The sequence below is a fragment of the Archocentrus centrarchus genome, chromosome 9 (genome assembly GCF_007364275.1).
Source record: "Archocentrus centrarchus isolate MPI-CPG fArcCen1 chromosome 9, fArcCen1, whole genome shotgun sequence".
NCBI classification, from domain to species: domain Eukaryota; kingdom Metazoa; phylum Chordata; class Actinopteri; order Cichliformes; family Cichlidae; genus Archocentrus; species Archocentrus centrarchus.
This window is the reverse complement of record NC_044354.1, coordinates 19,508,727-19,521,955: the sequence shown is the minus strand read 5'-3', so window position 1 is coordinate 19,521,955 and position 13,229 is coordinate 19,508,727. Positions and strand designations below refer to the sequence as shown.

At 39.3% G+C, this 13,229-nt stretch overlaps 1 protein-coding gene across 1 annotated transcript in view; it reads left to right on the top strand.

Annotated features, from left to right (window-relative positions):
* Positions 1 to 370: 370 nt before the first annotated feature.
* Positions 371 to 13,229, top strand: part of bin3 (bridging integrator 3) — a 31,984-nt gene continuing 19,125 nt past the window's right edge. The window contains exons 1-3 of the mRNA XM_030738428.1: positions 371 to 481; positions 11,253 to 11,301; positions 12,434 to 12,474. Of these exons, the coding sequence (XP_030594288.1) occupies positions 474 to 481; positions 11,253 to 11,301; positions 12,434 to 12,474 (98 nt within the window). The 5' untranslated portion in view covers positions 371 to 473. The remainder of the gene's footprint in view (positions 482 to 11,252; positions 11,302 to 12,433; positions 12,475 to 13,229) is intronic.

Sequence of the window (13,229 nt, the reverse complement as noted above, 5' to 3'; positions counted from 1 at the left end):
CAAGGGGTCTTGTTTAAAATGTTGTGGATGTCTTTAGCCTATTTCATGTTTTATTACCTTATAATAAGGTCCTTTTATGATGAGCTGAATATTGAAATGAATTTTACTATATCCTTGTGATGGGGAGATGTGCTCCCCTGTTTACCTGGCACTTCAGTTTGTTGTAATGCAATTGTTTTGTTATTTCTATGTATAAGTACTTGAATAAAGAAAAATATAACTTGCCTTCAGTTTACTTGGGTCTCAAAAGAACAAAAAGCTGCGACGATTCAGTTTGATATTATTACATTAGCGCTTAATAGTGAGTTTTTCTCTCTCGTTATGCTAGTTTCCCATAAAACTTCCTTAGAGGAAGCAGACGCGGCTAAGCTCCGGACTTCCTGTTCAGAGCTCGGCTGCTGAGTGGTAGAGAGAAGTGATACTCGGAAGATAGTAAAACTGCCCAATGAAACCGGAGTAAAAATTCACTCAAAATGAGCTGGTATGTATTTTGACTCCATTGTTAAGAGTAAAATATAGCTGGCAAGGATCCATTCATGATCATTTTAGGACTGATTTGTCGACCGGGCTCGGGCTGTAACCTGTAAGCGTTCACAGACTCCACAGTGTGACTGTAGTTAGCGTTAGCGTGTTAAACCAAGTTTTTCACGAATATAAACATCTTCTAGTGACCTTTCTGTCAGACTAGTTTGCCCCAAAACGCTTTCTGTAAAACATTTGCTCGTAAAGGTGTAGTTGTTAGAGACAGCTGGGAGTTAACTTCGGGGGGAAAAAAGGGGGATCGACAAAGTCGTGTAGTAGCTACTTGTACAGTATCTGTTAGCTAGCAGTTAGTTCGGCTGGTTGCTGTAAAATTAGAGAAAAAGGAGAACTGACTGCCTCTGAACTTGAGGCTTCCTGTTTATGCTGTTTAATAAAACCTAGGTTGTGCCTTTTACGAAACGTGGAGACTTCGTGTAGCCCGTTGTCAGGTCAGAGGGGTTGAAGCCATTTAAAGGGATTTAAACGTCGGTTGACAGCAGTCAGCTGTTACTTAGGTGGTGTGTTGATACGTGTTCTTGCGCTCGTTATTTGTGAACTTCTATGTGATGATAATGGTGTGTCGTTTTCATGTATGTATGTCTTGTTTCTGTGTGTTTTAATATCTTTGCTTATATTGATAAATAGGATGTAGTCAAAAGGAATTACCAGGCATTACAATGCATTATTGTACCTACTCTGTGTTCTACATTATAATCAATTAAGTCTTTACTGGCCACTTAAAATATCTTTGTAGAACTGTTACATTTGTTCCAGTTTCTGCTTCCACCTTGGCCAGATCTGTCTTGAAAAAGACATTTTTAATGCGAGTGAGTTTTTACCTGGATAAATAAAAGCTACAGAACAGTCACTTTGCCAAAAACTGATTTCAGCTTCTACCTGGTGACAGGAATGTTCCTTGTGGCTCAGACTGACTTCATATCATTCACGAGAGATATGTCCAACAGGACACTTACAACAGTTTAAATACCAGCAGTCATTTTTGGGCAAATACTGGAAATCACTTTCTGGCACACTACCAGAAAGTAAGTAGGGAGTTGAGTGTGCTGACGTCCCTGATATATTAGTGCCAAGAAGCTGTGGGATTCATCAGGTTTTTTTCAAACTTCTTTGACAGCCTTATGTTTTCTTCATAGAAAAACACAAGTTTGTGAATCTGGGTTTCCCCAGGTAGCAGCAATAAATGTAAAAGGTGCCAGCTTGGCACATTTTATCTGAGGTTTTAAGAACACACGATACAATTGTTACCCCCCCCCCCCCCCCCCTTTTTTTTTTTTTTTGTTTTTATACTACAGCAAGTAGTATTTGGTCCCAGTCTCAAATGCAAAACAAAATCCAAAACAAAATGATAAACCCACATGCTTGGGGCTAAAAGTATTTTTTAAAACACTGACATGGTGGCAGATCACTTATTTAAAATGTTATATTTTGTTGAATTTTAGGATGGGCGCCGAGTCGCCTACTAATGTTACAGTTACATTATATTTGCATAACCATTTAATATTAACCATTGGAAACATTTTAGCCTGTGGGACAAAGTTGATTTCACAACAGCAGTACCAGCTTTCTCAAACAAAATGGTAATGTGCATTTCAGGATAATGTAAGAAGAGTAATACTTTGGATGTTGTCACTGTGAGTTGAAACTTACTCAGTTTGAATTCTTTGAACAGATGTGGATGACAGTCTTTTCAGTGCTTCGCTAAATTAGAAGTACTTACCCCTTTGATCCGAAAAACATGCTAACATCGTTTGCATATTGCCTTTTGTTTGAGCTTGAGTCTACAAAATTCAAAAGCAAAATAATGCTAAGGTGCAAACCTACCTGATCTGCAAAGTATGTAAACCCTTTCTGTCACTGCCACACAGTCACACTTGACTCTCCAGTGCTCCCCACTGATCCCTTTTAACAGTTTTTTTCCATTTTTATGTCTAAGAATAACTAGACCTATTTAGATCAAAACTTTAGATGGACAATGTTTATTTAATATTTTTCCCACGGAATCCTAAAGGAGCGCTGCATGACTTCCAGAAAAATGTTTTTACGACATTATTATTGATGCTCGCCATTCATAGTCTTAGCTGATAAAAGTAAACAGAAAATGTTCAGCCAAGGCCCCAGTCATACAGACCTAAACACTGGTTGGTGACCATCTAGCAACCACTCGTCATGAGAGAAAAATATGTATTCCCTAGCCAGTTGATGAGTGGTTGCTGGAGGTTGCTGGGAGAGGCTGTAAAATCAACTGCTAAACCCCCTGTCAAGCAGGCCTACAGACTGGTCAGTGAGCCCTCCAGCAACCACAAATTGCTAGGGAAGAATGTATATTCCCCAACTGGTTGGCGAATAGTTGCTGGGGTTTGCTGGCAGGGGAAATTGGTTGCAAAGAGTTATACAGCACTGCACTGAAAACCTGTTTGCAGTTGCTTTGATTACTAGTAGGTGGTCGCTGTTGCCTGTCAGCAAACACTTGCCAGCTACTCTCCGAGCAGTTGTGAAACTCTGAAAAGTGTGTCACAAAACAGAAACAGAAACCGTTTGCTTTCAAAAGAAAAATTGTGCCTTTTGAAATGTGTTGACTGAAGTGGTGAGGCACAGCTTTTACTTTGAAGGTGACCGTTCCTCGTTTCCTGATTGTGTTGCACTTTCCCAAATTTTACTACCTCACCGGGAGCAGTTATTGATTGCAGGGAAGTCGGAGTCTTTCATACAGATTCCAGGCAGCTGCAGCAGTCTGCTAGCAACCAAAGCAATCACAACTAGGTTTTCAGTGCAGCACCTTTGCCACTAATTTCACATAGCAACTCACCAATCAGATAGGATTATATTTTTAACATACATTTTTCTCTACCAAATGGAAGTGGCCAGGGGCTCACCAGAAGTTCTCTACGTGACTGAGGCCTAAGTTACCAGATCAGCCTCGGGAGTTTGGATGAATTAGCTGACCTTGTGCACTCAAGGCAGTATTTTCTATATGAGATAGTTTACAAACTCTGTGTTAGCACATACTTGAGCTTTATCCAACATTATCAAGAAGAAAGACTGGCTAGGGTTGAATTTGATACCAAAAAGCTGAAGATGAATCAAATGCCGTGCTGATGTTGACTGTAGGTTTCGCATGACAGCCAAATTCCTATTTGATCAGATTTTTTAAATAAAGTTTTATGAGATAAAACTTTGTTTTTTTTTTTGACTAGCGTTATCTAACATTAGCTACCTGAAAATGGTGACAAACTGTGCGTGATATATAAAGCAAGTAACAGCTAGTCTCCTATAATTTGCATCCGTGCTAACTTTGTAGCAAGCAAAATACTCTCTGAAGCCACCTCAATTTTTGTTTTGTTGTGGATATGTGGAGTCTATTATCCGCTGAGCTGGTCAGGTGTTGATGATGGCTATGAGTGGATTCCATTTCTGACCTACCCTTAGCTTGTGTTGCTCACTGTTGACACTGGAAGTCGAAGAGCAGTATTGAAGCAACGCACTCAGGAGCAAGCATAAACGTCACATTCATTGGATTTTGGTGCAGAATTTGTCTCAAGTCCTTCGTGTAGTAGTCAGTCACTCCACAGGCTGTCAGGAAAGGACTCATTTTAATAAGTTACATTATAATCTATTAAGATATCAGTAATTAAGAATATTAATGTAAATGCCAGATAATTAATCCAGTCTTTGTAATATTTTGACCAATACTTTGTGGCCAGAAGGATAGTTTCCCTTCATCCTCTAATCAGAGTTATATGCCAGTGCTGACACCAGATGTGACATAAGAGGCAGGACATATGTCTAACTTGTGACCCCTATAAATTTTTTACATTACCCTCACCATCATTTTAACATTCATTTTGATATGTTTGTCTAAATGGCATACTCCTACTAGCACTCCACTGAAATGCTTTGGTGCTGCATGTAAGCCTTTTTGATTCTGTGGTCAGTGAAGGTGGACTTACTTTTGCAACATACTTATGTTTACAACTGTTGCAATCTCTCTGTTTAGCATATTCTACATTTTATTGTACTTAAGATCCGTTTATGACTATACGGGCTTTTTTGTTAACAAATATTCAGATGATGGCCATACAAGTCCTTAATTGTATGGGACATTTTACACATTTAAAATGGAATTTGCATAATTCATGTCTTGTCTCTTACAATTCATGAATGTAGTTCAACAGGAAATGAGAAGATAACTTTTTCATTACATTTATGACGTGTATGTATTCTTTTGTAATACGTTACAAGTTCTTAGTGTCATTTTCAGGCAGGACTGTAAGTAACCAGGATAGCGTCACTCAGTTCAGTCATTTGGTCAATGGCTGGCAAACAGCACATCTACGAGCACGCACCGCCAACCACAAGGTCAAGAGTGGGGTGCTTGCCCAGAGAAAAGAGTCCTTCATGGGCTCTGCTGACTGATGCATTCCAGCAGGGCCTGCACACTTGGTTCTGTGACGTGAGAGGTTTGACTTCAGGGTCATCATCAGAACAATTCCACTTCCCAGCATCTTCAACTAGCTCTCTGTGCTCCATGGAATATCTGAGGTCAAATGATGCACTATCTTTCTAATGGTGTACACATTTGCAGTTTTAGTGAAAAGCCAGTGGTTACTCCACTCGGTGCATAATGTGTCCAGAATCAAGAAGAATGCTATGTCTTTGTTCTTGCCTACGTGCTTAGTTGATGGCTGTGACGTATATCCTATTACACCAAAGATTAGATAGCTCAATAAATCCAAGATGACCAACTTGTTTATAATGGCTGAATGTGTAAAACATTCGTTTTAAATGCATCTAGGACAAATAATGGGCAAGTAGAATTGTGATTTTAGTTATTTAGTTAAATCTGTGTTATCACATAATTATATGTACATATGTTTTGCATAGTTAGAAAACCTGTCACTTCAGCTAGAAGCTAAAGGCCCAACTGGTAAATCTCTGCATCCTGTCTGATTTTACTTTAAAAGTTCTTACCAGAAGTTGGATTTTGAAACTCTATCATTTTGATGCTTCTTTGAGGATGATGGCTCACCATGCTGTCTTCTGCTCACAAAATATATTACACCTCCAAGATGTTTAATGTGTCCAGTGAGCATCAGAAAGGTGCTTATGTGGGATTTATGGTCCTTCATTGGTGTCTGTTTGCTTGGGTCTCTGGCTGTGCAGAGAAAGGGTTTGTAGGGATTCAGCCTTGCCAAAAAGGCTACAGAGTCACATTTATGCAGTCTTCCAAAAAGCCAACCACACATAGCTTAATATTGATAATCCAGGCTTCGGTCCAATGCTGAATGGTTAAAAGTTGGATTGAACGTGAAAAGAGAATGACAGCAGCATTCTTCACAAAGAGGAAGAAGCATGAAAAATTAAAGACACAGACAATGGTTGTAGTGGACTGTTTTCACTGTTTTTAACATGTTGTTTCACTCCAGTATAAAGAACCTTTTGCATATTATGATTAGCCGGCACTAAGATCAAACGCAACAAGACTACCCCAGATTACCGGCTGGTTTACAAATTTTTAACACTCCCCCCTCTTGAGAGTACAAAACTACAACATGGAGACATGCGTCTGCAAAAAAGAACTGAGCATTTTAGATTTCAGTTCATCTGGCTTTGGAAAGTTTTGGAAAGCACTGTTATTTGTTAGCTTAATCACGTGGCCAATTAAGATTGTCCATGATAATAAGATCATCAGGTCACCACTCTTTGAACTTAAAAACGTCCTATGTTAACATCCAATACTTGATCAGTGCTTCCATAGCTGTCTGAAAATCCTTATTTATGTGTCTTACCCATGCCTGGCATCACTAGGCTTAAATTTGGTTTCAGAAAATTCTGGATTTCCGTTTGCATAATGCACATTTTGTTTCTTTGTTTTTAGCAGTCGTCTGACCAGGCCTCTCCCTGACACTAGTTCTGAGTTCACAGGAGTGGGCTTACCAGTGTTTCTAAATGTGACAGCCCCTACAGAAATATTGCTGTGTGAAGAAACGTTAGAAATGATTCTCACAGAGACTACCATCCTCCCTCTTTCACATTCTCTCCCTCTGCTTGCAGTTTCCCTCCCCAAAGCACACTTCACCCGGTGTGTTTGCCAGTTCTCATGAGCAGCTGAAGAGAGTGACCACTTTTTTTTTTTTTTGGCTTCTTGCTGAAGTGGACATACTCTGAATCTATAACATTAAAGGCATCCTTCAGTTTTTTTTCTTTTACAAGGCAAATATGTCCTTTGGTACATTAAAGGGAAAATCCACCCTAATATAATTACAATTTAACAGACCCTCTCGATCTTATATAGAAGTGCGTGCTGGGTCCATGCTGTAAAAAACTGATAAAAATCAGAGCATTTAAAGCAAACATTTAAATATATGTGGAACTCTTCTCCTGTTCAGCACACTCTTGCATAATACTCTTCTATTGTCTTTTTGCCATGGATGTCATGATTTACGTCTTGGTACACCCATTAAATAGGAAACTCAAAACCGGGTTCCAAATGTTGGGCAATGTTGATAGAAAATCAAGTTTCCAATCAGTTAACTTAACTTTCACTTCAAAGACATCTACGATACACACATAAAACTCAAGGTGAGTCAGAAATTTCCTACACAGACACCCTAAAAAGCATCATTAAAAATGGTAACGAGGCAAAACAAAAATCTCTCACAGGTGGATGTTTCTTATTAGGGCCCGAGCACGAACTGTGCGAAGGCCCTATTGTAATTGCTTCGTTTATTATTTTTTTTTTTTTTTTTTTTTTTTTATTATTATTATTATTATTTTTTTTATTTTTATTATTATTATTCAGGCAAATGAATTGGCTTTTTGGGGGCTTTATCATATTCAAAAACTCATGAAACTTTGCACATGCGTCACACCTGGTGAAAATTTAAGTATTTTAATGGGCTCGGGCAAGGGCGCGCCCAAATGGCTCGCTAGCGCCCCCTAAACTGGAGCCCCACCGCTGTGTTTCACGTACATGAATGAAACTTCATACACATGTATATCATGTCCAGGCGCACAAAAAATCCTCTTGGAGCCATGCCCTAAACCCAACAGGAAGTCAGCCATTTTGAATTAATTATGCAAATTTGGCGATTTGCAGCCCTCACACTTTTTCTAATAACTCAGAGGTTTTAGACGTTATCATCTTCATATTTGGTTTGTCTAACCTACACCCCCAGGGGAATCTAAATCTCGAAAATGGTGAGTTTTTGCCAAGGGGGAGGGGTCCTTATGCCCCTTTGAACTTTGATCATTCGCCATGAAATTTTGATTGCCTCTCATTCATACCTACATGATCCAATGTGCATCAAACTTCTCCAGTAGGATGAGGGTGCCCCCCTGAACACATACATATGACAATATTTAATATCAGTCGCAGCGCCACCTAGTGGGAACAGGAAATGTCATATTTTACACTTGGAGGTCCAGCTCCAAGGTGGTTTAGCAGAACCATCTCAAATTTCACCTGGAAAGCCTTAAGAAGTTGGACTTACTGTGTTTTCAAAACTGTGAGTTTTTGACAAAAGGGCGTGACCCTTATGGGACGGCAAAGTTCGATGATTCGCCATGAACACAAAAATGGCTGTAACTCAAAGCCAACTTGCCCAATCTGGCTCAAACTTCAGTGGTGTGATAAGCATGCTGCCCTGAACACACTCATATGCATAAAGTCCATAAACGTTAGAGCGCCGCCTAGTGGCAGCTCGGAATATCTTAAAATAGCATGTTTTTTGAGTAGCCCCGGAGCTACGTTTTATCTACATGTATGAAAATGTACAGGCTCATGTAGCATACTAAGACGTACAAAAAAGTCTCTTGGACCCATACCCCAAACCCTACAGGAAGTCGGCCATCTTCAATTGAAGGTGTCAATTTTTGCGATTTCCACGCCTGCTATTTGAACGAACTCGTCCTAGGGCATTTCACCCACTGACACCAAATTGGCTCCAGATCATCTACACAAGTAGCCCATCAAATATTGTGGAAATCTTTACAAAATATTAAACGGCCTTGTCACACCAGGCCATTAAATTTGGCCTTTGTTTTTCTCCCTCACCACCAAAATTGTTTGTGCACTTGTTCGCACATGCTTTGTCTGATCAGGCTGAAAATTTAATCACTCATGTACACACCCAGGCTGAATCCATAACTACAGATTCAAGACTGTAGGCGCAATAGCGCCCCCTACAGAAGCAAATGAAAATTTGTATGACCGTCCACAGAATTAGTTTTGCTCTGAAATACATGAAATATCTTTCACCATTCCTTACAAAATCCTCATCTATTTGATAAGCCTCCTGCCCTGAACACATTGATATGCATAAAGTCCATAAACGTTAGAGCGCCCCCTACTGGCAGCTTTAAATATCATAATATACCATGTTTTTTAGCTAGCCCCTGAGTTACATTTTATCTACAGCTCTGAAATTTTGCACACTCATGTAACATCCTAAGACATACAAAAAAGTCTCTTGGAGCCACACTCCAAACCCTACAGGAAGTCCAGCATCTTCAATTGAAAGTGTCAATTTTTGCCATTTTCAGGCCTGCTATTTGAATGAACTCCTCCTAGGGCATTTCACCCAGTGAGACCAAATTGGCTCCACATCATCTAGACAAACAGCCCATCAAAAAAGTCAATCAGACCCATGCCCTATTTTACATGCTGGAGCCGTGACCACACCCCCAAATATTCCATTGCGTCTATGCCGAGAGCAAAAGATACCTTTTCCTATAAAAGAATTCAACTTTCTAGAGACCCATCACGATCACAAAACCTCCGAGTGCGGCACGGGTCGACGAGCGCCACAGGTCGACGCGCGCGGAGTGCGAGGGCCCGATATCACCGCTTGCGGTTTTAATTATTTCTATTATTATTTGTGCATTTTATAGCAGTAGTTGGGTGCAGTTGTTAAAGCTGGTTACTGTCCGTCACCTGTGTAGTCACTGACTTTTGTTAAGTTGTGACTTCTGCCTGAACTGCAGCTTAAGCATTCACATACACTTGAAAATAACCTAAGTAAAACTGTTACAAGTCATAATCTGTAAGTGCACGTGCAGAACAGAAAAGATTGCATTAACAAGCAAAACCGTCATCACAAAATGTGTGCTCAACTATATTAACAGACGGGATGTGTAGTCAATACCAAAAACTAGTTAATGAATAGGTAAAATCATGAACTTTTGCTGATTTCTTCTTATGCAGTCCAACTGGGTTGAACTGTTTCTTTTGTGGTTGTTTTGTCTTAAATCTTAACTGATCTTAGAAGATGTAGTTGTAGCAGTGTGGAGGCTGCTCCTTTTTGTTTTAATTTTGGGGGAACACTGATCTAAAGCTCTCTGTGTTTAGATCTCCAGCTGCTGTGCTTTAGGTAAACAATCCCAAACAATTCAAAGAGAGTTACATGGGTATGTACTGTGTTAAGTGTGACGTTACAGCGCACCTATCACCTAATCGGAGAAAGGTGAGTCACGTAAGGTGAAGCTGAGTAATTTCTGTGGGTATTTTCCATGTCGGCTCACCCAAACAGTGACATAGTGGGTGAAACCCATCTCGTGAGCCAGAAGCAACAAAATGTTCTCAGGCATTTGTCATTGGTTTTGATTCAAATAAAAATGTGTTTTTAATTATAATAAAAACTAGGTCAAGGCTGTCAGTTCCTGGTTATAACCTCAAGTACCAGGAAATCAAACATGTAATGCCTAAGCCACCAGTAAAACCTTATTTTTAAATTCTTTTGTTTTTCAAAGATTAATCTTGCTTTTATTTGACCACGTTGAGTTTTGTGATTGAGCTCTCTTCAAAAGGATCTTCCCCACTTTAGCTTTCCCTGGTTGCACAACGAGGTCCTACATCACACCCTCACTTTTCCATCTCATTAGTCTACACACCTTTCCTTTGACACAGCTGCTGCCTCACCCTGCCTGTCAGTAGCAACTGTCCATCATATAGCTTAGATTTCAGACCATTAGTGCCACATCAATGATAACATACAACACAGAGCCAATCACAATGGTAAGGCAGTGTTTTCTGTCTCATGGATTTCCAAGGCACTCTGATGCGCCGCAGTGACTTATTAAGGCATAGGCAAGGTTTTGAAATGGGGATAAAAGATTGTTTTAACTAAGAAGGAACAAGTTTCTTTTTCTTTTTACTGAAACTACAGTGGGGATCTCTGTGCCTTTTCTTTCCTGAGTGAAGAAAAGTTGTACTTCATTCTGAAAATTATGTGAAACTATTGCAGATAACGCCAAGTCTCATGACATGTTTTGGTATTGATTGTTGTCATGGCTTTGTCTTTTTGAGTCCTGGTATATGAAGGTGTCTGGAAAAAAAAGGTTTGCTATTTTTCTGACATTATAACATCTGTGTTTGATTGCCAGCTGGGGTCATGCAAAATGACACGATGAGGGGACAACCACTTCTGTTAAGTGATATCCGCTTGCAATGGCAGCCAGATGCGATCATTGATGACACAAAGTTAATGTTCATGTCACTGACAGCATGTTTGAGAGGAACATGGATTGACAGCCTCAGATTGCCTGTGTCAGTGATCTAAAAGAGACTTGTTCACTCGAAGACATATGCTGTCCTTTAGTCAGGCATCATGCAGCTGTTGACAATTTAAGCATTCGTCAATCTCACCTCTTAGGTAGTCATTTCCTGTTGCTTGTATCTGTCACCACTCATTACTTTTTTAAATTCATTTCAGGATACCCTTCAAGATTGGACAACCAAAAAAACAGATCGTCTCTAAAACTGTAAGTCTCAAGAACAAACCTTTTACTCTATCCAAATATTTAGATTAAAAATTAGCTTGAGGCAATGCTATTTTAAAAGAATTAATTTTGTTAGCTGTAGTTCTTGAGCTTCACGAATGGCATAGACCACACGAATAGTAGTCTAAATACTGTCCAAAAAAGTCTTATTAGATGCCAATTTGTCTAAGTCATTCAAGGGGGCAGAGGTGGTTGCCTTGAAGTGACAGTGAGAAGGTGTTCTTCTTGCTGGAAAAAACCACTTCCACCATAATGGCTCTGTGGCCTGGCATTTAAACTGTGAGACAGGGTTTCCAGCTTCCTGTGCCATCCTAGGCAAAAACCATGGAGTGGGAGAGACGGTGACAGCTGTCTCATGAGTAGGTCCAAACCCAGATTAACTCTCAGATTAAAGCACAGTTAAACTGTGGGAGTCACAGATTAACAAACAGTTCAGTTTTATTCCAGTACCCACAATGCATTGCAAGACAGTCATCTACTGTTGTACAGTGTCTGTGTGAGTTTAAAAAAAAAAAACTCAAAAAAGTCCAAACTATACACACACAGACACACTATTATAAATTCATTCATTCATTTGTTCATTTGATAAATACCACCTTGAAGAGTGAAGTAGTGGCTCTGTCCAAACTGGTGAGAAAAGCCACTTAGTGCGGCTGCATCCATAATAAATATATGGCTACTTGACATCAGTGCATTAATAACATATCAAGAGTCAGCCAGTGAGATATATTGGTATTTTGTGCCAAGACTACTGAGCAGATTCCAGATAAAAAATCCCTTTATTAGTCCCATGATGGGGAAATTCAGATCCATCCAAACATGTAATTGCCCTGGGAATTTGATGCACTTCTGTATTTCACCTGCATTTCAACTGCTCAAACCCACGTCCAGTTACCTTGAGTTGTTTATGCTAGTGAAAAAAACCATTGCCCTACATGTAAAGACAGTAAACATGGCTAAGTGGTAAAACACAGACTTCTCAAGTAATCATTATTGCTTCAGTGTATTACATCTCATGTATTTATTTATTGTTCATTATAATTTGTCTAGTCATTATTTGTTGGTACAAATAACAATGTTAATGTACTTGAAATACATTCCCTTTTTTTTCTAGGTTGAAAGAGACTTTGAACGAGAATATGACAAACTCCAAAAGTAAGTTCGCATTATGCTTTATTAGTTTTATGAGGTAGGCAGTTACTAAGGTATCTCTGTGTTATTCAGAGTTATATGGGTAGTGGTAAATGGTTTATATTATACTAAAATATGCATGTGTTGCCAAGTGTGTTGGAAAGGCGATGTACAGTACAGTAGTCAAAAGTTTGGGCGCACTTGAGTGGTACGGTATGCATGTTTGTAAAAGTGTTTTGTTGGCTTTAGCTTGGTAATTTGTATGTATTAAATATCTTAACATCTGTCATCACAGTCTTTAATGTTTTTATCTAATGTTTTTGTATTATTTATTTTACTCTAATGAAATAAATGACTTGCTGTGTAATTCCTAGTCAGGAGCTTAAAGTAAGAAATATTAAATATTTAACAAACAGGTATTTAAGTATCACTTGTTTCTATCCCATTTACCAGCTTTTGCTAGTTTTGGGTGCCTATTGTTCTTGGCATAAAATTGTAAAAAGGCAGATATTTCAGCTATGGTCAAGTTTGAAATGTCCTAATATTTCATGTCATTGTGGATGGAGAAATTCTCTTAATGGCCTTTATTTTCAGTGTTTCTGTGAAACAAAGGCAAGTGGGGGTTCATACCACTTAAAATGCAAGACCTGAAAGCTCAGTACACTCAGGCCCTGTCTTACTGTGAGGCTGAGGTTACAGAAACTCCCTGAGGGCCCAGCAAAATGAGTGGGAGCATCATTTTCCTCTCAGGTTTTGTTGAGTAGGAGGGCCCTTTATCA